The following is a 27024-nucleotide window of genomic DNA, read 5'->3' as shown; positions in this document are numbered from 1 at the left end:
GCAACACTAACCCTGCGGAATCGCGAGTCTATGGATATGTATAAGTCACCATATTGCCATTTGATCAGCTGTCTCCGTTTAAGAACATCATACCCTATTGACTTACTACATTAACGTCTTTGAATTCACATATCAACATAATTACTTGTGTTCAATACAAATGTTATAGTTATACGAATCACATACTCGTTAAGGCTAAACCTCAGTTGAGGCACGGTCTAAAACGATCGTGGCAAGGCGATGCGTGGATTGCGGGTCGCGCGTGCAAATGACGCATGCCAAACGAAATATAATTTGTCATATAAATCCAACATGCGTCCATTTAATGTTCTGTTTATTGTTCTATTAGTAACAATAATAATATATTCATTGACATGTTTTCTTTTTCAAGTAAATGGGTAACGTTTTTAGTTATCTTTATACAATTTAAGAATTAATACCCCCGTCACCATCACGAAACAAGTTGACGTGTTTCCAGCTCGACGTTCTCTCTCCAAATGCCAGCGAGTCCAAAATTTCGTCGCGCCTATAGTTGAAAATTATTTGCCGTTTCACTTGCCTTGCAGCTTATTTCAATACCCGTGACAAATACAAATTGCGAAATATTACAATTTTTTCCAAATTCCGAGTGAATTGCAAACTCCAATAGAAAGTTTTACTAAATATTATTTTAGAGAACAATGTAATTTTTTTAATGGTGGTAACTATTAATTCTTGGTGGAAAGACATTGTATTAATTAAAATAAAACACAATATATAGTACTTGGTCGACTTAGTTTAATAATAATCAGGACCGCTTTCACCCACTTCAATCGGACATCATCAACTGATACAAAATATCATATCATAATATTATAAATAATTGTACCAACAGTTATAAAGTGGAATAAGTACCTACTACCCACGGATACAGAAATCATATAAAACTTTATTACATTTTTTTCCAACAAAGTTTATGGTTAGTTCAGGCCACCATCTAACTTACCCCAAATTCTTAACCTTCAAATCATCTATAAAGAGCACTTTCCTAGTCAGCCCAGGCTCTCATGTTTGATTTTCGCAACGACAATATAATTTTATTAGTCTTGGGCATAATCTATTGTGATTTGTTATGTATAACTGACCTGTGGGAAATACGGCGCTATGACAGGACCCGCCAATTCATCCTCTCTTTCGAGCGTAACATTGACGTGAACGGGTGCACCGGCGCGGGGCTGTCCCCCATCACCCGACACTTCGTACGACAGTTCAATATTGGGGTAACGATTGCAGAAGCGTGCCACATCTGCAGTTTGCTGCTCGCTGAGCTGCAGTAGGCGGCCACGGGCGTCGTCCTCCAACTCCATTATGTCAAACACCGTTTCAATACCCTGCATGAATGAATTATAAAGAGTTTAAACAACACTTAAAAACCATTAATTAACTGATTAATTTTTTATGAAAAAAATTAATTTACGATAACAAAACGCACAGCTTTATTTATCAACAGAAAAATTTAGGTAATCCTCTGTCTAAGGTGTGCCACACAAAATAATGATAACTACGATTTCTTTGGGTTCATGGGATAAAGCAAATCAAAAGTTACCTTCTCCGTACACCTAGTGATGATCTCTTGCGAAAAGTGAGGCAGTTGTCTGAGGTAGGAATCTTTGGCCCACATGGCCTGTGTTACCATCTGCGCTAACTCCATGGCCGCCACGGCAGGTGACAGCCAACCGTTGCTGGATAGCACATCCACACACGCTTGGATCAAACGAATCGCCTAATGAACAATTTCAAAGTTATGATTAAGCGTAGCAATTAACATTATAAGTAATTAAATGTGGTCATTAAGTGGTCAACAGTTAAAGAGTTAATACAAAGTAATTGAAGAAAGTCTTCTCTATTACATGGAACCTAGATAAGTAAATGAAAGTTATGCTGGGAAAAAGATTCATGAACTAACAAATAAGCTGCATGTAATTTCACATGGCATTAATTTGTATTAAATTTTACACTACTTTATGACTACATCTGTCAAAAACCGCAAGTATTTCAATACAATTTAAGATTCCCTCAAACCCTGGTCGAGACCAAGATTATCTCTTCTTTTCGTTTATTAATGACCATTTCAAACACGAAACATGACGTTTGACTTGTGGCGAAACCAAAACATTCATAATATTATAATGCAAATAAAACCTGTGAAAAGACAGAATGTGTCTAATTATTTTACATAGAAAGGCGGACAAATACATCAAACTAGTATAAATATTCAAAATATTTTGATGAAAATATGACTGACATGAATCATAAATAATGCTGCCATATTTTAATGCTCCAACTCGTAAAATAATAATTTTATATGGCTACACTTACTACCAATTCTATAACACTGACAAGCAGTACATAATACTAAAAAAGGTTCTCTATATTACATATTATAGTCCAAGCTCTATAGTTAATTTTTTTTATGACAAAATTAGATACCACACGATATACCCATGATATTCTGTTGAATTGAAGAAATAATTGAACATATATATATTTTTTGATTGAGTAATTATACCTTAGACAAAACTTGCTCAGTATCCTGTTGAAGTTCAGCTCCGAGTTGAAGCCGAGAGAGATGTGCTTGCAGCAGGAGGTTCGCTTTGACATGGGGATCGTTGAAGCGAGGAGGCCCACCACCAGTCGCAGTAGGTTTGTGAGGAAGTCTGTAATATTAAAAAAACAATAATGGAATGTCAGTATCGTTGTAGTTTAGCTTCATGACCCATGGGTTCAAAGTTCATTTTCAATCGTTGTCTTGATGGTTGGATTGAACACTGTCGATTATGAACCTTCATTGGATGGAATTTCATTTTAACATGTATTGTGCAAAATTTTTGTTTGTGTATTCAGATGATTTTCGGGAATTTACTTTACGGGAAGTACTTGAATAAACTCATTGATCGGAAAAAGTCAGTTTCTGGTGGAAAAGATAAGTCATCATCAAGAAAAGAGCAACGTTTGACAGTAAACGGAGACTAGTATAGTAGTATTGTTGTTTTAATTTAATAAAATGCAATTATTTTGTAGTACTTATTCCACTTTTAATCAATAGATTAGGACCGGTTTCGTCCGCCACAGAGGGACATTTTCAACTCAATCCTGTGGTGGACGAAACTGGTCCTAATCTATTGATTAAAAGTGGAATAAGTACTACAAAATAATTGCGTTTTATTAAATTAAAAAAACAATACAATGCAGTTCCACCATGAATTGACAGTTAACAAAATAAAAGGAGACTAGTAGAGTGAAACCAAATGTAATGTTTGTCGATTTAAAAGTAGAAACAAGAGACTGTGATGATTGTTAATTGAAAAGTAATTTTTATATTTATGACTAGTATGTATTAATATTTTTTCTTTTCTCCGATTAAAAAAGCCCTTTTTGTGAGAGTGTTGACAGGTTACTTGATTATTATAAAAGGGGGTCGCGATTCTAAATACGTTGGGAAACAGTGCAATAAATGGTTAAGTGACTCACCTTCCGCTGAGACTTTTGAGCAGCTGGTCTTCACGGTGTCTGACACATATATCATCGTACTCTGCGGCTGAGGAAATGATCTCAAGTAGACCTCGGATCTTTGTTTTATTTGTCAGGGACAAACTGAATAATTCTAAAACAAAAAAAATCCATAATAATATACTGTCCTTGATTGTAAAAATAATATCTGTTATGTGCATAAACCGTATTGTGCAGGGGACAAATTTAATAAAACTGTAGGTACAGTTAAAAATAGGTAAATATGGGCCATCTCTGTTGACAATAAATCAATAAAGCTTTGGCACTTTGGTAGGCACATCTATGATCGGAAACAAAATTAATGAAATTCAAAATTTTAATATTTTTTCCCCATACATTTCATATTTTGTAATTCGAATTTTTTTTCAATTTTCGGTCCCATGGAATTCGTATTAACAAGGTTTTACTGTAAATGATATTGTATATTATTACCTATTGTTGTGTAGTTGATGTAGTAATACGATGCGATCATTCCAAGGTTGAGCGCCTGGCAATCCATCTCGTCCTCCACGCTGATACACTTAGATTGCTCCAAGTCCGATAACGTAGACTCCACCAGCTCTGATAAATGATCGGACAAATGCCTACCGAAATAAGATCAAGATTAGCACATAGAGTTTAAAAACTAGAATTGAGATTGCAAGGAGTCTTTCTCAAAATGAGACGACTCCTTAGTAATCGAGATCTTAACCTTTCTAACGCGGCAACTGACTTTAGTCAGCCTATACGCGCAAGTCATCCGCGCGTCAGCTGACTAAAGTCATTTCGATTTTCGTTTGCCTAGTACTGCTTTCGGCCAGGCGCGAAAAAATCTAATATTGATTTAATTTATTCAGAAATCATCCTTCTCTTGACATCTGTCAATGAATAGCCTAAACTTTTGTTCTATCTAATTTAAATAAATATTTTTCGGGAGCGTGTCTTGGATAAAAAAATATCAGTCATCGGGCCAATTCAAACTTGCCGGGTATATAGTGTCTTATCGCTTCTTAGTGCATGTGCGCCGAAGATATTTGACTGACGCGTTTGTAGCGATACGAATTCGCGATATAATATGTTATATTGTTTTTTAGTGATTGAAAAACTATTTGGTGCATAAACTGTTATATAGAATATGAGAAAGTTACATTGATCAAAGTGAATTTACAAAACATTTTACAAAAGGAATGCTTTTTGAGATTGCATTCATTCGTCTACCTGCTAGTATATTATCCGCGAGTTAATAGTTTCGGAAAATAATTTGAACAAGGTGTAATTTAAATATAAGAGTCCGCGATTCAATATTTCTCTTTCTTTATTGTTGATTAACATTTTTAAATACTATTTTCTGATTATACTAATAGGTAAAACGGACAAAAGTTGTTTATTTACCTTAGTTATCAGTCATTTATAAAGAAAAGATATGTTAAGTAAATAAACATTTTCACACAATTGAAAATTTCTGTATCGGAAAAATTAAAAACATTTTGTGATAGCATATTGTGTGTGGTCGATATTTTGTCATTATTTTAAAATGGATATCCCTGGTAATTTGAGCGATGAAATGGGAGAAGCAATTCATGATCCTGATTCAGATTATGAATTGAGTGAAAATGAGTACTACGATGATTCAGATACTTCCAGTGCCCCATCAGAAAGTGCTGCTGCCGCCGCCTCTAATTTAAATGTAAATCGTAATGTTGACGATCTGTCTTCGTGGACTACTGGACCTTTCATACCAGTTGTTCACGAATTTGATGATTTCTTTTCTGGAGTCAGCCCGCACACAAATTTATCAGATAGCTCTAAAGAAATAGAATTTTTTGAGCATTTTTTGAATTCAAATATAATGGACAGAATCGTAATCGAAACAAATAACTATTATACAGAAGACATTAGAAGACAAGAACCATCGCCGAAATCACGAATGCATAAGTGGGTCAACACAGACGTCCCAGAAATGTACATTTTTTTTGCTGTAAGTATGTTGATGACTAGAAATCGTCACATCACAATAGAGGAACATTGGTCAACCGATCCACTCTTATCCAGCCAAATGTTCGGGAAAGTAATGCCAAGAGACAGATATACTTTGCTTTTGAGGATGTTGCACTTTTCGGATCCCAATACTCAAATTCCTGGAGATAAATTACATAAAATTAAGATTCTGATCGACCATTGCCGAGAAATATTCAAAAAAACAATGATGCCGCACGAGAACTTATGTATCGACGAAAGCATAATTGTTTTCAAAGGTAGATTGCTGTTTAAACAGTACATTCCTTCAAAACGCCACCGTTTCGGCATAAAAATGTTCGTTCTTTGCGATGTGATGACTGGTTATATATTAGATTTCATAATATATTGCGGGGAAGGAACAGATATTGTCGATGAGCAGGGACTTGGCATTTCGGGAGCTGTGGTAACGACATTAATGAACGAATATTTCGGTAAAGGTCATACTATGTGGACTGACAACTGGTATTCAAGCCCAGACTTATTTAAACATCTTCACGAAAAAAAAACAAATGCTTGCGTAACAGTCCGAAAAAATCGAAGAAATATGCCAACATTTAGGAAGCTCAAGAAAGGAGAAGTGGAGTCAAAAAATAGTAGCTCGCTATTGGCTATAAAATGGCACGACCGGCGCGAAGTCCATATGTTGACTACATTGCACAATGATTCATTTACACCCACAGGAAAATTCAATAGGCAGACCGGAGAGCCTATACTGAAACCTACGTGTGTTATCCAATATAATAAATGTATGGGATCTGTAGATAAAGCTGATATGATGTTAAGTACACTAAGTTGTATGCGAAAATCAATAAAATGGTACAAAAAGGTGGCTTTCCATATCATAGATCTGTTTTTATTAAATTCATATATTCTGTTTAGTACTATCACAGGCAAAAAAACAGGTCTAGCTAATTTTCAGTTAAAAGTAATCAGGCAAATATTTGAAAAATATCAAGTTCCAGCCACATCCCGCGCACAGCAACCCGTCGACCATCCACTGCGCTTATCAGCTAGAGCGATGGCAAAGCATATGCCGGACATAATTCCTCCCGCAAATAAACGGATAAATCCTTGCAGAGTTTGTCATCTTTGTGCGAATACAAAAAAAAAGCCGAAAACCAAAAAATATTCCAGATACATGTGTTCCGAGTGTAACGTGCCATTATGCGTGTAACCGTGCTTTAGAGAATACCATGAAAAGGTGAACTATTAAAATATTTAAGTGTTTCAAAAATACTAAAATGACCTACCTACATATCAGACGATGTTGAAATTTATAAATTAATAACATTTGAAACTATGTGGATTATGTGTTCTGTTTAGTGAATAGTGTATTGTCATGTTATCAAAATAAACCATTAATATTATCAAGTGGGGTGTAAAAAAGGATTTCTCATAATTTATTAAGTGGTCTGGGATTACGGTTGCATTAACTCTGAAGTTTTGAACATAATTCTGTCATCGACGCACTTGTCCGGAGCCGACACGTCAACAAAATGGCGACTGAAACGTAAGTCACACGCTTTTTGTATAACGCGGCTTGTTCGTCATTCTTTATCATAATCAGGGCACAAATGTTTATTTTTAAGATCGTTAAAAATATTACGACTATTCATAATCACCGTTGAACACTTAAAATATTTTTGATGACTGTATTTGTACATGTTTGACTGACATTTATTGTGATTTATCAATACTTGAAATCATGACGCGCTCTATTGTATTAAAGCGGTATTCTTGACGCTTTGAAAGGGTTAATCTAGGTCTGAAACTGCATATGGAATCATGGACGCTAAACCGAGCGATGTCACGGAGAGATGTAGCTGTATAGAAGCATCGTCAAAATTCCTTTAGGACTGACCGGGTGACAAACGTTGAAGTTCTCAATCGAATGGAAAAGGACCGAGAAGTTCTGCATAGTATTAAAACCAGGAAACTACAGTACCTCGGCCACATTATGAGAGGACAAAAGTACAGCATTCCCAACTTATCATCCAAGGAAATATCAACGGTAAGCGTAGCAGAGCTTAAGAGGAAAGATTGGTAAGAGTGTAACTTCACTTAACTTGTCCAGGTAGCAGATGATAAGACTACGATCGCCCTCTAATGGTGGCTGCTAGGTGATGGCACGATAAGAAGTTGAAAATATTGTAAAACCTCAGAAACTAATCTAATAGAAAAATTTGGACCGAAAGGGATTCAAATACACATGTTATTTTCCGGACGAGTTCTCTTAAATAAGTAAGCTACCGATCCAAGAGTCTTTATTGCTGTTTGCCTTTGATGTGTCACTATACGTTTTAATAAAATACGTTTACCTGTGTGTAACTCCTTGAAGATTGTAGTAATTGGGATTCTGCGTGAGGCGTCTATAGAGGAATGTCCATGTGAGGTAGTCTACGGCGTCTTGCTTGTTCTCCACTGTCTTTGTGACTATCTCCGCATTAAGGTGATCATGGAGCCTGTGGTCGAGATGGCTCTACAAAAAGAAGGATGATGTTACAACCATTACTGTGAAGTAGTTTAAAAAAATCTGTCTTTAAATCTAATGCAAACAAGAATGTGTATTGTATAAATTCTTTTCTTTTCTTAAAATATTTTCTTCCCTCTAAACCAGTGCTTCTCAAACTTATTCATACCACGTCACCCGAAATAACAAAAAAAAATCCAAGGCTCCCATCCCCAAAAATTAGTAGTAGTCTTTAGTGACCAACAGTTTATTTATGAGAGGGGTGTGATTGCATATTTTTACACAATAAATCAATATCCGGTACAATGTTTTATTTACTAAATAATCTAAATAATTTATAAATAGGTATTAGTAGATTATGTATCCATATTATCAGATAAAGTAAAGTGATCGTGTGAAAATTCGACCTCGAGATTTTGACTGATTTTTATCAGGTGTCGTCCAGTGACAGTGATTTATTCAAATACTTAAATATTTCACCCCAGTTTGAGAAAAACTGCTCTAAACCAGTGGTGCACAACCTATTTGAAAAACGGGCCAATTTATCCATTTTCTAATCTTTCACGGGGGGCCGCAGTGGGTAAAAGTGTCAAATAATGATATATTTATACTAGACGAGATGTACATTTTACTATTTTAAATTTAATAGTTACATATTGGTGATGAAGCACTTGTTATTTTGGGCCGCGGTTTGTGCATTACTGCTCTAAACCCTTGACTAAGGTGCATGAGCTCTTAGTCAATAATTATACAATCACGAGTCCTAAAGATGACAGATTGTCTGGCATTGGTAAAATAATTTAGTAAAATTGATTATATTGTGGAACTGTCGGATCAACAATGGGACATTAGGGTAACTTGTAAGCCAAAAATACTCAAGAGACTTTAACAGTTTTACTTTATCATGGTAAACCATTGATTGGCTAATTATGTAATTATAGCAATAAAGAGGGGATTTTAAAACATTCACAGATCAGATGACAGTCATAAAATTGGCAACATTGCTTTACAGGTTGTGATTCTCTTTTGTTTCTTTATTTAAATCTCAATAATTAGATATGTACCATATTTTGTTTCATATAGTGATTGTTTCTTCACTTGATCACCGTTTGACAAATATACAAGCAACATATTGTAATCTTGTTTTTAGTTTAATTGTAAGACCTCAATATTTATGAATGATAATTTTTATACAACTGTACCTCAATAGGCAAGCACTCGTTGAGGAACTTCTTGAAGAAATCTTTTTTGGAGGACTGGCAAAGTAAAACGCACTTTGCGTCATCATCTTCCAGGGGCCTGCCGGCTCTGCCAACCATCTGGAGCACTTCCGTCAGGGGATAGTCTTCGTAAGCGTGGATTTTTCCATTGTATCTAAAAGAAAACATTAAAGAAATATCAAGTATTTATTATCTACTAAAAGACCCAATCATCTATTCAGCCTGAATTATCAGCACCATGCCTCTTGAACACCCTTCCTTTCATTTCCTTCATTCCCCTTCCTCTGATGCAATATTCTAAAAACTTCAGTTTAGGATTCACAAACTTCTAAACTTCTGAACTAAATTTGCTCTAATTGTAAAAAAAAATCGCCCGTGGCGCTAATTTCCTTCAGGGGTATTAACATTTTAAAATATGTGGTTGTGTAATTGCATTTTTTGGTTAATGATTGTTAATACACTGAATACCCTTAATTTGACCTCGAACACCATTTGAAAAACGCTACTATATAGCGTCACACTGCCTTTAACCTTAGTGATAGGTAGAGGGCCCGCCAAAGATCCTGGACTGGGGGAATCAGGATTTGGGGGCCATGGACATCACTACAATATACTTTTATTCAAATATATGATGTTTTTACAACTTTAGTTGTTTATTTGTATGTTTGTTTGTTTAATTTTTCGTGCGCTTCATGGAACAGGAAAAGTTATTTTAAATGATAGTTGAACATAATTTTCTTTAGTAGGTAAGAAGTTTGGCAATAAGTGAGTTCCGGCACATTTATTTAAAAAAAAAAGCCCTGGATGTGTCTACCGAATTGGGTCATAAAATGTCAGGATTATTTTATTACCTTCATAAAATAAGTAATTTTGATGTTTTAAGAAAAGTTTGTCACAATTTTCAATGACTGGCTCATGAAATAATGTACTTTATTACGATTTATTGAATATTTTTATATGCCAGGACTCTGAAATAATTTCGAATTACGAAATTCGAATTATAGGTATGGTTTTATATGAAAATAATGTTCAACAGACTTTTTTTTCGGGAAAATCTCGAATTACGGCAAATTTCCAATTATCAGTGTTCTTATTAACAAGGTTTTATTGTAGTACTCAAACGATTGTCGGAATTGGTTTTAATTTTATGGCAAACTATTTCGTAACATTCTTGTATAGAAACACTACATCTGTTTATTTAATTTAATCTTCGAGATATTCTGACAATTTTATTTTACCAATTAAACACATTGTTAAAAATTAATCATATTGTGAGTTAGATAATAACAATAATTTTTTTTAAAATAAAAATTGCAATGCGAGTGTCAATATTACGAACAGAATTGAGTCGAGTCTGACTCCACATAAGTCTGGAAAGGATTGATGAGGCAGTGACTAAAAAAACTATCAAAATATGGTACTCACGTCTGTGTGTCAGCAATAACCACAAGATGGGCCCTCAACTTGAGTCCCCAGCAGAGATCGCGGGCAACCACGGCCACCTGTACAGCTCCCGATTCCAATAACTGAGCTGCGAGCCGCCTGTCTCCAGAGGCCAGTCCTGCGTGGAGATATGCCACACCTCGGGACAGGGTTTCTTTCAGGGTCTGTTACAAAACAAAATAAAAGAACTATTAGCTCTATTCTAGAATTGACCTCTTTATCAAGCAAGGCGAAGAGTTTGGACGAATAAGAGAGGACCATTTTTAATTTCTCTCTCCGCTGTATGCGATTCTTACCAACTGTATTTACTGTTTGGTTTAATAATGCTTTAATGGTTTAAAAATATTTTACAGTGAAGTAATTAAGCAAGTCAAAATTCACCTTGTCAACCATCCTATCCAAGAATGGCTTAATGTCATCCTTATCGGCATGGAAGAATCTTCCGGGTTGTCCATCGGCCGCGGCGTGCGTGAGAAGATCAACGGCAGTCAATCGGGCCTGCCTCCGACCGGGCACAAAGACCACGGCCGGTCTGTGCATCGCGTACCGTGATACCGAATCGTAGATCGGCTTGGCCATGGCGGCAAGACGCGACGCATTATGGCTTATGTTGATACCCTAGAAAATTTATGTATTTTTTTATATTTAATTTCATATATCCCTTCCTACGTTTGTATTTTTCATTATTTTGTTTTCAATTTAAAGTAAATACTCAGCCTACGAGGGGTACAGCAGAATACCAAACTTGCAATTTAGTATATTGATAATTTACATTATTAAGTGTTTTAATTAATCAATCTACAAACATTAAATAGAAAAATAAATATTTTTTAAGTCAAAGATAGGTTTACAATTAAAAAAAACTTATTAAATGTGTGTTCTTTTAAAAGGTTTCATCTTATTATTACACATTAACTTTGTGGTAATGTTTATCATTAAAATGTGGTTTAATCCTTTCGCCGCGGATGGCACACCTGTTGTACCCTTATTATTTGGCCATTCGATATAATTAGCATGTTATTTAAATGTGGTAATTAAATAGTAATTAAATGCTCCGCAGTGAAAAGGTTAATAAATTCTCCCAAAGGTATCAGAGAAATTTGATTGATAAATTCATAGTTATGTCATTTATACCTAATTTACACTTTATATAATCATTTTTATTTATATAGAATCAAGCTTCAACATTGAGATAATACCAAAAACTAGAATTACATTTTTTAAAAAATCTCATACAAGGACCTTAAAGATTACGAATAACCAAAATGTTTTTCTGCGAATTATTCAAGATTCTTTTTTTCTTACCCGATGTATTTATTAATGTTAAATGTGTAGGCATAAAAATTCATAGTATTAAAACTATCCATATTTTGTGCATATGAATAGTTGTTGAATGTAATATTAACCTGAACGTGGAGTTCCAGGGGCACTGGCCTAACGCTGGGATGGAAATTGAAGGAGGCGTTGGCCCCGCAGCCCAGCCAGTGAGCCACGTCCCTTGCAGAGGCTAGGGGAGCAGACAGCGCCACGATGCGGGCTGGTTTACCTGTCTGGGATCCAACGTAACGTGCTCGAGCTAACACTACCTGTAAATCAATAAAAAAACATTACATATGTAATTAGTACACATTAATATGTTTTAAAAGCTTCTGAAGAGTTAGACCCTTTCAAAGAAAACTGAAACAACCCTATATAAAACTCTCTTGCGCCCAGCGAACAGGATGTGAGAAATATTGATATCTTTGAGTTCTGAAAAGAATCTTTGGGACTGTTATGACATTTGGAGGTTGAAGCAGTGGCGAGGGGTGGAGGTAGGCTGTTAGGATCATACATAAATAGTGTAGATGGTGCTGGTTAGTTTTTAAAATTCAATTAAGTAAATCCTGTTTAAGGTGATGTCTCTAGGTAAAGTTGTTATCGAAAAATAGCTAGAAAAGTTTATTAATCGGTAGATATATATTCAAAAGTAATGAGAAAAATAAAATAAAAAATTAAGATGTATCGTGGAGTTCTATATACCAAAAATACGTGTCAAATTCGGTACATTTCTATCGGGTGGTAAGAATGAATGACATAAGATTTATTATCAAAATTACGATAAAAATATACCTAAATCTATTACCTAGCGAAACGCTAAACGTAAATTGGAATTTATTATATCCTTATATCTTTTTTTTCAAATTTAAAAAACATCGATTTAGAGGTTAGAAAGCACGCAATTAAAATCGAAATATCTCGGCTTACACGCAATTTATCGCGAATAACGCTTAGCGTTTCTATTAAAAATATTATTTATTAATTTTTACGGCAGTTATTTAAATTTAATCTTGTATTTTTGTATATTAACGAATCGATAGAAATCGAAACCATAATAATTGCTCGAATTGGCAACATGCTGACAACACTAAGCCGACGCTTGGCCGTATAGTGCTGCCGTCGTGGAATTATTTGGAAACAAAATTTCTTCATACAAAATACACACACAACCATAACATGACGTTGAAAATGAAACTCAGACATAGACAAGACAAAATAACATTATTTTTCTCTGAATCTTGGCAAAAATCAGTTTGTGTTAAACTTCTATGCGAAATTGCCATATGAATAAAAATAACTTAACAAATTAAAATTACAATATTTACTTAATATACGTAGGAACCTGCCTATATTCAAAATTTGATACTGAAAATTATTTTCAATTAGTATTTGCTTAAATTACAACTGTTTTTTACCATTATTTATGATAAAAATAAACAAATCTCGCATTTTGACATATTATGGCAGCACCATCAATAATCACCGCGCGCTTAGGCAACCGCCAATCAATTTTATCTTTTTATTAATTAATTGTAATAATTATAATTAATTATAAATTAATTAACTAATCAGTAACATTTTCGTTACTAAGTAGGTCGTGTGATTATTGATTGATTTTTGGTGAAGAAATCACACATTGTATGATTTTCTGCAACCAAAATTATTTTATTAGGTTATGTTGTAGCTACTGACGTTTGGCGTGTTGTTATTCTTTATGTTTTATGCATTTTTATATAATTTATGTTACTCAGTGCAAATTACGTGATATTGTTGTGATAAATTATATTGTGAGTGTTTAAATTACATCACATATTCAGTGTAGTTTAATTAAATAGTGAATACCAGAGGTGTGTGATAAGTGAATATAAATCTTTGTTACATATTGATCTAGTACCTATATTTTATTAATAATTATGGATGTGCCATGTGTAAGTGTTAAAAAATATAAGTCCTACACTAGAAAAAATACAAAACTATCTTAAACTACCAAAATATTGATGGAAAGTCGTGATGAATACTTTAGGAAACGGAAGTTAGTATCATCCAACACAGCCGTTGCTTGTGAACCAATTCCGGTGATAAATAGTGATGTATCCATCTCGGATGACCCAGACAATCTTCCAGTATTGACAGATGAGCACAATTATTGTGTGAGACTTGATAGTTGTGAAGACATTCAGAGCTGTTGGCCGAAAAAATTGAAAACGTATTCGGTATACGGTATATCGTATACGGTATTAAGTCAACATTGCATTTTGAATGCAGGTGTTGTGAGAAAACAGCGTCAGTATTAACTGAACCCCAAACGTCTACGATTAATACATCATTTGTTTGGGGATCTTTAAATATCGGGATTGGTTACAGTCAGGCACAGGAATTATGCGGTATTGTGGGAATTCCATTCATGTCTTCGGGAACGTTCCAAAGGCATGAAAAAAAAGTTAGCCAGTCATGGAAAACTCATTTGTGTGATCAAATGTCGAAGGATATAGAGATCGAGAAACAGTTGGCTATAGAAAATAATGAAATTGATGAAAAACACCCCTATATAACGGTCATTGTTGACGGAGGTTGGTCAAGAAGGAGTTATGGCCATAGTTTTTCTGCCAAATCCGGAGTGGCATGCATCATCGGAAAACGAACAGGAAAACTTCTTTACCTAGGTGTTAAGAACAAATATTGCCACATTTGTACCATCGCAGCCAATGAAAAAAAACCAGCTAAGAAACATGAGTGTAATATATCTTTTTCTGGACCATCGACAGGCATGGAGCAAACCATTGTAGTTGAGGGACTAAATTATATTTTTGACAAACATCAAGTATGGGTAAAATTTTTAATAGGGGATGGTGATTCAAGTGTATTTGCTAGGGTGCGTGAGAGAGCACCGTTTGGGTATAAAATTAAAAAAATGGAATGCGCGAATCACATGGTCAAATGCTACACTAGCAAACTTTATACGATGGTTAATAACGTAAAATACGATACGAAAAGCCGAAGCTTATTGCGGAAGGAGATTAAACGTCTCAAAAGTGCTGCACGATACGCTATAAAACGATGCGAAGGCAATATCACTCAGTTAAAGTTGGATTTGAAAAATGGACCCAATCATGTATTTGGCGAACACTCTGAGTGCCGTGCAGATTACTTCAAATAATTAAAAGTGTTGTTATTAGTCGGCTAAATCGTCAAAATCGTCTTAAGGCGAGACGTTTAGATTTCACTTCCAGGTATAAAAAACCAACTGTCCCTGTAAGCAACCAAGCTGACTGTGAATATGGCCCGCATGCTGCCGATTCAGATATTCCACAGTTGGACTTACAGGAGAAAATGAAAGAAATTATGGAATCTTTACAGGCTGGGGTTTCTTGCGATACAGATTGTAAGCAATTATTGCAGTTGGCGACAGTAGGGCAAAGTGAAAATTATTTGTGGATTGATGCCAGGCATAAACGTTTGACAGCATCTAAGTTTGGGAATATTTTCAAAATGAGAAATACGACACCACGGCATAATACTGTTAAAAATATACTTTTCCCAAGTGATATTGTGACAAAGGATATAATGTATGGCAGGAAGAATGAACGCACTGCTATTGCCTTATATGAAGCAAAAAACAAAGTCACTGTTATGCCTTGTGGTCTTTTTGTAAGAACGGAATTCCCATTTTTAGGAGCAAGCCCCGACGGTTTAATTGGGGAAAATGGGTTGATAGAAGTTAAATGTCTTCCGTCCATCGGTTCCAAACCAATTTTAGAGGCAGCATTACAAAACAATATATTATGTTTAACTATTGTGAACTCCGTACTTCACTTAAAAGAATCACATAATTATTGGTTTCAAATACAGGGACAGTTGTACATTGCGAAGAAGGAATACTGTGATTTAATTGTATATGCCGACAGTGGAATCGAAATCATACGACTTTTGCCAGATCCACAGTTTGAGACACGTGTTCTACCGCGTTTGATAAGTTTTTATAATGATTGCCTTCTTCCAGAATTAGCTGATAGCCGTATCCAACGGGGTATGAGAATTCGCGAACCTGAGTTTATATTAAATAATTTGCAAACTAAAGCGAAGAAAATAAAAAAGTAATTTATGTTGACTTCTGATATAATTCTCGCAATAAATATGTCATAGTTTTCCTTGACATTTGGACATGGAATTTCGCGTATCCATAAAACTGATAGACTACGTAGTGCGCTCTTAGAAATCACAAAGGCCTACCGAGCAACTTCAACGGACGCGCTTCTGGTCCTGGCCGCATTCTTCCACTTGACCTGCACATACAGGTCAGCGGTCCGTCAACGAAGCTCCTCAAAGGTGAGGAGGCCGTTGTTGGTGACTTTCACCTTGCCCCGCCTCCTCGGCATGTTGCTGAAAAAGTAACCTGACTATACGTCTATTGACGCTTGACGCGGCATAGAAGACCTGGCAGCGACGGTGGAATGAATCAACCAAGGGCCGGCACACATTTTAATTTTTTCCAGACATTAAATGGCGATTGGAGATAACCAAATATCTGACTCCTGACCATCACACCGATCAATTTGTGATTGGACACGGTGGGTTAGCTGGCAAGCTCTTTGAGCTTGGACTTGTAAGCCGTCCGACATGTCCATGCGGAGGGGTAATTCAGGATGCCAACCACATCCTCTGGGAATGTCTTAGAATGTGCTCCCGAACGGGAGGAGATGCTCAGGTCGGTCCAACCAGCTGTTGGGCCCATCGGGCCGTCCGACTTGGTTGCTACTAAGGCCAATTATCCTGCATTTAAAAAAATTGCGGCGTCTTACTGCGGGCGTGAAGATCTCTACACGTAATTTTTGCTGTTCGTATGATTAGCTTCATTATTTTTTCATATATACAATAGAATTATTTTTATTTTAATAATTTCCTTGCGCTCTTCTCTCCCCGGAACTTTGCATTAGAAAGTAACTTCTTTAAACTCAGTCAGAGCTCACTTTGAGCGTAGCAACCTTAGTCCTGGGTATCTTTTCCTAGGGCATTCCCAGCCTAAAACTGAACTAGATGCTTCACATCAACCAATGTAGGGCCACGTGATGGCTCGTGGGTTAACTTCAATAATATTGCTTATTATATATACTTCATTAGAATAAACAACTTCTTTTGTAGCTGTTTATGCATGCCATGCTTGTTTCGTGGATTTTCACGATGGTTTTCAGATTTTTCGTGTTCTATGCTTATAACGATATCTCATAATTATTATTAATTTACAATGCTATACAATGTAACCAATGATTTATTATATTCTAAAATGTTTTAATGAAAATAACTAGTGGAACTTTTTTATATAATTATATACCATATATAGTTAGTTTATTTAGTGGTTATTTTGGTTTCTTTGGCAATTCTTCCAGAATATATTCCTAGAATTGTCGGACTTGAGCGATAATAAAACGCATTTCTAATCTACGCATGCGTTTTACTATTTATTATACATGTTTTCCTGATATCGTCGCCTTGGAAGTGAATAGAGCTTCACGGATGTCATTTGTGTATTAGATTGTTTAGCAAATTTGATGGAAATCATGTTCCTGTAAAAAGATCAGTTATTTTTCTTCACCATAATAATAATTATAACCAATAAGTATTTCAAAAATTGTTTGGTCAAATAAAAACGTTTTTGAATTTTGTGTGGATTACCTCTATTCACTTCCAAGGTGAAGATATTCACCAAGATTTATTTTCAACACGTCTAGTATTCTCAATACTTTCTATAACCTGATTCCTAAACCTAAACAATTTTTCACAAACATGTGTTTGGATCCAGCGTGTCTATTCCTTAGACTATGTACGCAAGACGCTTCCCGCTGCTATCTAAGGAAGGTTTGTTTCCAATTGTTGTAATTGTTACAATAAGTGCTATGTTTTAACAGCACTTTTCTTGGCAAAGCTAAACTTTCGAGCGAGATGACTGTTTAGACCAAGGGTTCCCAACCTCGGAACGCGACGGGTTTTCTGTGGGGTCGCCAGCTTATAAAGCTAAAAAAAATTCACTATAATGCAATTTTTATTTTGGGCAGAGAGGTGGTGGCGTTCTCATTGCTGTACGCTCCGACCGACCAGACAGTATATCTGTTGTTGACTGTCACTTTGCTGCAGCTATTGACGTCGTTATTATTCGATTACGGTGAAATGGGTCATTTTTCACTGTTACGTGTATTTTCCACCGCGATCGTCTCGCGATGCATATAATTCGTTCTTTTCATACTTTGAAAACTTGCTAGTTGATAATTGTATAACCATCATTGGTGATTTCAATTTGTATTCATCTCATTTCTTATCCTGTATGAATCTCAAGCAGTTTTCAGAGATAAGAAATTGAGATACCCGGGGTTCCAGCGGCTAGCTCAGGTGTCCATCGAACCCCGGATTCACAAAAAAAAGATAAAAAAAGGATTTATATATGTTGGTAAAATTAAATAAAACACTAAGTCTTTCTCGTGCGGTCTTAGCGTTATATATTTTAATATTTGGTTGGACAACGTTACTTTATAGTCCATTACATATTTTGTTTTTACAATTAGTTACACAGGTCCGTACACGGTTTACAAAGGACGCTTACTAACTTTCTTTTTCAAATTCCCCGTACCCACGCCGTCCAGCAAAAAGGACTCTCGTGATTGGACATACGATTAAAGCACTTGCATCACAAAAAATGGAAGAAAGCGAAGTGTCTTAGCGATTTTATTTTCTTATATCATATCACGTGTATTATATCAAATCTTGTGACATTGTCAATGTTATCAATGGAATCCAGTTTTTACTCTTGGCAGACGATTTAAAATTATATGTGTCAATTCACAGTGAATTAGATTGTCACATATTACAAAATAACTAGTAGAACTTTTTTATATTATAATAAGTGAAGGTAATTCCATAAACAACGTTTTTTGTGTAATTGAATTTGATCAAATTATATACCTACAATATATTATAATATACTATCATAAAAATGTCAATACGATATAATAAAATATTGTACTTATTTAAAAAAATTAATAATTATTTGAATAAGTATATATATATAATAATATTATAGTAAGTAGAATATATTATATTCTTATAATATGTAAATGAATTTTTGTCTAGCGATTTTTTTCATCTGGCAATACTTGCAACTTATTATGGTAACTTACTGCCATCTGGTTGGAATCGACCAAAGTTTTTAGTAACAGATTATTAGAAATTCATGGTAGATGCCTGTAAATATAAATAGATGGCGTAAAAGTCACATTATATGTGTAATTTAGGCCAAAGACATCGCCTTAAACCAAACCATAATAGGTATGCTATGGGCGATCCTGCAAAAATAGTGCACACTTTTTCAGTCATACTTATTTGTAATTTTAAAAACTAACCAACACTATCTGCAATTTATAATCTTAGTTCAATGAAAACAAATACGTATGGCTGACAAAGTTTAGTGTGCACTCTTTATGTCAAATCTTAACAGCCTACTTCCACCCTTCGCCACTGGGTTGAGGTATAATGAGGAGCTGTACACACTGTATGGGGACGAAAAGATCACATGGCATATGAAAATGTGGACTGCACTTGCATAGAATGTCAGAGTAGTTACTGGCAAAGTGGGGGATGTACGCATCCCTTAAAGCCTGGGTGTTTATCATGTTTCAGTTTCACTTCTACCAATGCAACACTGTTTCACTCACGAGTGCGTATCGACTCAGTAAACATTGAGCAACATATTATGGAAATATTTAAGTTTCCTCAAGCAATGACGGGTAACAGTTAAAAATATAATGGCACACTCTTGCAAAATTGTTGACAATTGACTGGCAATAATCATGGCTGTGACATCATTGTGGCCATTTATGGTGCTAAAAATCCTGCTACTTTTTCACATACACCATGCATCCTGACCCCCACATCCGTCTTTTGCACTACACATAAGAGCTATGACGTCATAGCCATGACCTTTTGGTCTGTTTACAAGATATATAAAAGATAATAATGTTGGAGTATCTTACCTCAAGGACTGGACCTTCACTGCCTCCGAGGAGTTGTAGCTCGTCAGCGATGAAAAGTTGAACATTCTGCACGTTTTTACGGCCTTTCCACCTAAACAAAGATAATTAATAACGTGAGTATAAAATTAATAGCTTAGGTTCAAAATATTTCATAATATATGTTAAGACATTTTAGAATGATATCCAATTGGAGTAATCATAGAATTTAACATAGTTTATAAGTATTCCAATTTAAAAATTTAAATTCGGATTATATTTTACATCTGATAAGTCATGATTGCAACTTCATGACTCTGTATATAGTGTAAAGGACGGAAGCAGGGGTTGGGGGTATAGATGTGTACCTAAAATAGATGTGTACGCAAAATAGCGGATTTATATTTCCGCTGTTTGCAGCCAAGGCTTCTACAGCCATGTATTGGATGTTAGGCCCATGCTCTGGGTCGAAAAACAACATGTGAATCTTTTGCTAGACTCGGGATTAGAACCCGAGTTCTTCGACACATCAAGCCTACACGTTACGTCTCGGCCATCGCAGGCGCTACACAGTGTACGCTACAAACTAGTTTATGTTAGAATTAAATACCACAATATGATATTGTTTAATCACTCTTCAATATTACCTTCGAGATAGGACATCCCATTTATCAGCTGTGGTGATGATGATTTGCCCTTTGGTAAGTAGTTTATTGTCTGTTACTGTCTCGCCTGTCAGTAAGACGACCTATAAATAACATACAACATATTAATTTTACAAAATAATCATTAATTAAACTATTTTTATTCACACATGGTTTAAAAATTTTGAATCAGATGGATACAAGTTCAAGTCCGGCTCGGTAAAAATATTTTTCGAAAATATATATCAGAAGTATTACAATTTATGTGTGTTCAATAACCAATGCTTCATTCTTATTATAAGGTTTTTGCAACACGGTTTCTTATTAAATGCCATGTTTACCTTGACAGCTAGTGTCTGCTGGAACTTGTGATGCCAATCAGCGAATAGTGTTTCAGCCAAGGCTTCTTTGGCAACAATATAGACGCAGCGTCCGGCCGGATTGTTAGCCAACAGCCTCAGTATTGCCAGCTCTGCAATGGTAGTCTTGCCTGATCCCGCTGGGGCTCCCAGTAATATGTTGTCGTCTGAATTGTAAACGGCATTGAATACCTGAAGTTCAGATAATATACATTTAAATTCTTCTGTATAATATGGAACTTTACGAAAATTGCAACCGTAAGCCGAGTTTCGAGAATTAATGGTTGCGGCACATACTGGTTGTGCTACTTTATAAGAAAATGGATTATGGAGTTCACAGACAACGATTCAAGCTCGCAACCCACGACCTAATAAGTGGACACATTTCCATCCACCCATCGCGGGCGCTAAAATATAAAATAAGGTGTTACACTTTAGTTGCATCTCATTTTTTGGAAGACAAGTCAGGCCATGAGAGACGTTGACTACTGATTTCCATTTAATTTTCTAGGTAAAGGCTCGATGACATTGAGCGAGTTTACAAGCTACAAGCCGGCGAATTTACTATCTGCTAGTAAACTCGCCCAGTGTAATCATCTAAGTAGCTAACAAGCAGATTGTAAACAATCTACAAGAAAAGTTGAAAGCTGGGCTACTTTACTCGCTACTCGCAGGCGCCTTGTTAGCTACTAAACTAGCCATGTGTCATCATAGTTGCCTGTGAACTAGCTGCAAGTACGAGCAAATTAAAGAAAAAACATATGGTTTCAACTCGCTAGCTTGTTGGCTACTAAGCGAGTGGAAAGTTTTGTGTCATCATCACTATCGCACTAGCTGACTCGCCCGCTTTTAAGCTCGCTGACTAGCAGCTTGTAAACTCGCTCAACGTAATTGAGCCTTAAGATAAGTATGATGAAGAATAAATCCAACATCTATTATTTTAAGCAAAGGCATTGAGTCAAAAACAGTACATTGCCAATGATTTATATATTCATTACCTGTGTCTGTATTGGGTTGAACTGTTGAAATTTATCCGCATAGAGAGCCTCGAATCGTGGACTCCTCAACGCAGTAACCGGCAGTGGTTGCAAGTCCAGCAATTCTGTCGGTGGAAGTCCTTTCTCCGGTAAGATAAGATGACCGAATGAAACTGGCAACCTGGTCTCTGCTCCCAGCCATCGATCGGAAACAACTCTCAAGAAATACTGCGGAGGCAAGGGCTCAAATACGGGAACGAAGAACTTGACAGTATGCTCATCATTAGCGTATTTAGCTTTCAATAAAAAGTACTCGTGGTGTAATATAGCTTCTGAATCCACGTCTTCAACTAGAATCCAGAACGCTTCTGATCCTCCGTGAACTTTTTCGTCCCATTGGAAGTCTGGCGTGATTGTCAACTCGACGCGCAGAGTGGATCGTGTTACTGGCTGTATATGAGTTGATAAATCCAGTTTAGGGAATTGGCGGACAAATCGATGGACCGTACGGCCCAGTTTAGGCGCCCGGATCAGTTCGCCCATCTCGTTGGGGCCCAGTTCATAGAGACGCTCCCACGGGAAGTTTTTCTTCTCTATTTTCTTGACGATTTCTTCAGGCATTTTGCGGAATTGGCGCAGCGGTGACATGGACTGCCACATGCGGCGATCGATCATCTTGCACAGAGTCAGAGTTTTGTCAACTAATTGGGCCCAGCCTCTGCAAAAACGGCAAAAGAAATCGACACGATTAATTAAGAAGTATGGTCGAATCGTTGGGACTGATTATGTATTACGTTGAGTGTAGCATATTAAAACAACTCTAGATCAAGTAAACACAAACATTAACCAAAACTACAGAACAGAGAATAAATAGAATTCTGATAGGCGAAATTCAATACACTACATTTTGATGTAGGGGTTTTGAATGTGAGTGACCTACGAAAATGAAACACGCATTATGCACATGCAATATAGTGTGTGTAATACACTAATATTAAATGAGCGTCAATGTATAACCGAGAGCAGTTGTCAGTATTTGACGTATGACATATTCTTGACACGTGTTTAAGTTTATCCCGGATTATTCCTTACTCGAGATCGGTCACCTGCTACTCCTTACCCATTAGGTATTTCAGTTCCCATTATTTCCGAGTTCCCTGAACAAGACCATCTATGGTTACAACACACTGTCGACTGCATATCTCACACTTTTTGTATGGAACGTTTGCACACAAAGTACAGCTGCGTCGAACACATGTGAATCACTACGGCAATGGCTGGGTAATTAAATTAGCTCATCGCTGTCACTGACCACACATCTTACCGCAGTTAGGCAGTTATCACGATGGTACGGAATGGTGAACACTTGGCCTAAATGTATATATTACAGTAAAACCTCGTTAATAAGAACACGGATAATTCGAAATTCACCTTAATTCGAAATTTTCGCGAAAAAAAAGTCCCTTGAACATTATTTTCATATAAAACCATACATTTAATTCAAATTTCGTAATTCGAAATTATTTCAGAGTCCTGGCATATATAATAAATCGTAATAAAGTACTCTATTTCATGAGCCAGTCATTGAAAATTGTGACAGACGTTTCTTAAAACATCATAAATTACTTATTTTAAGAAGGTAATAAAAATAATCTTGACATTTTATGACCCATTAACACACAAGGAACCGGAAATGTGGTTGGCACATCTATGATCGTAAACGATATTAATGAAAATTAAATATTTTTATATTTTTCCCCCATATATTTTATAATTCGTAATTCGAATTTTTTTTCAATTTTCGGTACCGTGGAATTTGTATTAACGAGGTTTTACTGTACAGGTGGCCAAAATAACGAAATAGTTGGCAAGCAGTAAACAAAAAATTCCTTACCTGTACAGCACAATTTCAAAAATAGCCCTCAGCAGCCTGGAAGCAGACTGCGTTACATAAACACAGTCGGCAGAGAGAGCGAACCCTTCCAATTTCAACTGGGACACATACGCCTGAAGCAGGGCGTTGACCTTGGCCGAAGCCTCTTCGGGACCCTCCTTAATGGGCACTGGAACCCTTTCCAACAGCTTCTGAAGCTCCGGTCTTTCCTCTTCTCGCACCGTCAGATTTCTGAACTCTCCAGACAATGAGAAGACTCTCAGAAGTTCGATTTCTCCGAGCGTCGGTTTGAGGAGTTGATTGTAGGTCAGCATCGTTTCGTGGGTGCAGTAATAATGAGATGCGATCCGGCCAGGCTCTGTTGATTGGAAGTGGCCTGATTTGCGGTCATATTTCACAAGACCAGATCTGTAAAAATTTTAATTGAACAATTATTATTTACATATTTGATAGTCCGTGTACTTCATTACTTCACCATGCACATCACGGGAGATGGCACTTTGCATAATGCCACGCTGTCACGGCGACATGGTTTCGTCATTTTGCAGAATATTTTGAACAATCACCATCTCTGTAAATTCTATGATGGAGAGTGCCAACTCTAATGTATTAGTATTTTACATTATTATTCATTATTCATGCTAATTTCAATTAATTTTAACAGTTTCTACGTGTGTTTACGTTAAAATTTTGAACAGAACCCAACCTGCAGACTATAGATAATAAATAGACAACATTCTTATTGAAAATATATAGTGCCAACCTCTAAAAACAAAAAAACACGTGATTTTGACTGACAATGTTCATTTAAAAGTTCAAAATGTGCTACAGGATGGGAGCATAAGTCATAACAAGAAAAACGACATTACACACTATTTTTCTGTAGTGGCACTTACTGTGACGTCACGTGATAATACGCGATGTGCAGCATAATGTAATCACAACTTTACTGTACATATAGAAATGATTGGAGCAGCATTTAACTCGGTGCCACCAAATGTTTGGGACTCACGGCTGATTAGTTAAAACCAAATTATTGATTTGAAAGATAATGATTTACTTTATTGACATAGGAAAGTTTACCTAAATAAAATTATTACCTGTCAAGTTGCATGGCAGCCGTGTGCACCAGATCGGCCCGATGCATTTCCAGAAGTGGATCGCTTGCCAATCTTTCAGGAGACACTCCATATAAGGCTGGCTGACGTACCATGCGAACGTACAAGTATGTATAGCCCATCCATGTAACGGCTTCACGAACTGACCTGTATAAAAAAAGAAAGGCGATCAGGGCCATCCATTGTGTCACCACATTGGCATGAGGCAGTGTGCAGCCAATGAAGTTTTGTATGTATCGCTATTGATCAACTAACTTCACGGTAGTCGAAATTAACAGAGGTTCTGTACGGTTTTTGCGCAAATGACAAAATTTCAAACCTCCTTGATAAACTCTGACAGTAAATACTACTAATTATGTAACTATGGAGGGATACATAACCTATAAACATACCACATTAGTGTGATGTTCAATGATTTTACCACGAAATAAATAGTTGGAGGGGCACCAAGCGAGAGAAAGCAATGCAATAAACTTCATTATAAGTACAGTCGAGAATAGCAACCATAATAATAAATTACTCAAAAACTTGATAAAGCTCACCACGTGAGCAAAACACGTGTAATGAAGCAATTTTTATATGTGGTACCAAGAAATAAACTTGTTTTATACACATTGGTCTCATTGAAAGATCTAAATTGTAGAGGAATCCCTTACCTGACTGTTCCAAGAACAATCTCAGCATTTAGAGTATCAGCCAATTTGGAGACGAGCTGTGATTCAATCGGCAACTGCTGATTCAAGAGTGATAGGTAATATTGAAGTTCCGAATGATTTGTGATCAATATACCTGAAAACATACAAATTTTTAGGATATAAGAAACGGTATAAAATAACTATCTTATTCAGCTATAACTAGCTTAATACTTTGGACGCGGAAGACGCACACGGTGCGTAATGACCAGGCGGCCGATCGATGTAATTAACGTGCATTTTAAAGGGGGCAATTAAAATCTCATTATCTCTTCAGCAGCGAAAGCGTTAAAAACATTTACTCAATGGTCATAATGGTCGATACTCTTTGACTGTCAATTGAATCAATTATCATTGGCCCGTATTTCTTCTAAGATGAGGCGGGTGCTGAATTAATCATTAATGGTGACCGATACCGTTTGATGATCCGGGATTGCATATCTGACAAACATGTGGTTGCAATAAGACGCCATCCCATACCATACATCCCGGGAGACCATGGATTTACTGAAGGAACGTTTAACCTTTTCTATGCCTCATGAAATTACTATGGCAGTATCTGATAATTTAAGTTTAATTAAGTGTTTCATAATTATTCAAACAGATGTCACTGTGTGTTTAACTTTTAGATTATGCAAATCAATCAACAGTGGCTAGTAATTTGAGTTTAAAGACGGACGAGATAACTTGCGAAATTTGTATGTGCGACCTGTCGATCACAGCCTCATAGAGCGAGAAAACTTGCTGAAGGCATAGAACCGGTTAAAGATCACTGGATGGATCCTAATGAAAAAGGTTTTTGTTGTAAATGTACAAATTTAATCATCTACAAATCAAATATGTTATTGCAAAAGAATTAAGACATTTATAAGATAACTCCACTTCAACGTGGCAGATACTGATTAATAAAATTCGTCTAGCAAATTTATATTTACCCTCTCCCTTGGTGTCATACTGCGGTCGACCAGCCCTTCCCAACATTTGGAGGACATCCAAAGCGCCCAGCTCTACCCAACGGCCTCGCTCCGGAGAGTAAACTTGTGTCCCCTTGATGATGACGGTGTGTGCGGGCAAGTTCACACCCCACGCCAGAGTGGCTGTAGATACCAACACCTGGACAAAACACACACACACACATTAAATACACCATACAAGATATTTTAAGTGATCCGTACATTACAAAGTCAATCTTGCCAATCTAGTTATAATTATTAATTCTTGCCACAAATGTGGAACATATCCAAATACAAGGAGACAACACCACAACGAAAAGAGAGAGAGAGAGAGAAGTTGATTTTGTTTCATATTTGCTTCTGTAAGTCTAGGGATTTATAACCTAACCTAAATTC

General features: G+C 36.2%; 1 protein-coding gene across 1 annotated transcript in view; it reads right to left on the bottom strand.

Annotated features, from left to right (window-relative positions):
* Positions 1-27024, bottom strand: part of Brr2 (U5 small nuclear ribonucleoprotein l(3)72Ab) — a 47010-nt gene that overhangs the window by 872 nt on the left and 19114 nt on the right. Inside the window, exons 18-35 of the mRNA XM_085954067.1 lie at positions 26611-26788; positions 25640-25772; positions 24966-25130; positions 23866-24273; positions 21993-22689; positions 20977-21186; positions 20639-20739; positions 20016-20106; positions 12087-12266; positions 11062-11298; positions 10663-10844; positions 9220-9391; positions 7866-8026; positions 3982-4133; positions 3511-3643; positions 2549-2696; positions 1586-1762; positions 1125-1370 (exon numbers count right to left, since the gene is read on the bottom strand). Coding sequence (XP_085810193.1) covers positions 1125-1370; positions 1586-1762; positions 2549-2696; positions 3511-3643; positions 3982-4133; positions 7866-8026; positions 9220-9391; positions 10663-10844; positions 11062-11298; positions 12087-12266; positions 20016-20106; positions 20639-20739; positions 20977-21186; positions 21993-22689; positions 23866-24273; positions 24966-25130; positions 25640-25772; positions 26611-26788 — 3771 coding nt within the window. The remainder of the gene's footprint in view (positions 1-1124; positions 1371-1585; positions 1763-2548; positions 2697-3510; positions 3644-3981; positions 4134-7865; positions 8027-9219; positions 9392-10662; positions 10845-11061; positions 11299-12086; positions 12267-20015; positions 20107-20638; positions 20740-20976; positions 21187-21992; positions 22690-23865; positions 24274-24965; positions 25131-25639; positions 25773-26610; positions 26789-27024) is intronic.

This window comes from Rhyacophila brunnea, unplaced genomic scaffold (assembly GCF_057557595.1).
Source record: "Rhyacophila brunnea isolate RB1 unplaced genomic scaffold, BYU_Rbru_1.0 scaffold_4, whole genome shotgun sequence".
Lineage (NCBI taxonomy): Eukaryota > Metazoa > Arthropoda > Insecta > Trichoptera > Rhyacophilidae > Rhyacophila > Rhyacophila brunnea.
Note: the sequence above shows the minus strand (reverse complement) of the source record. Positions and strands in the feature narration are given on the sequence as shown.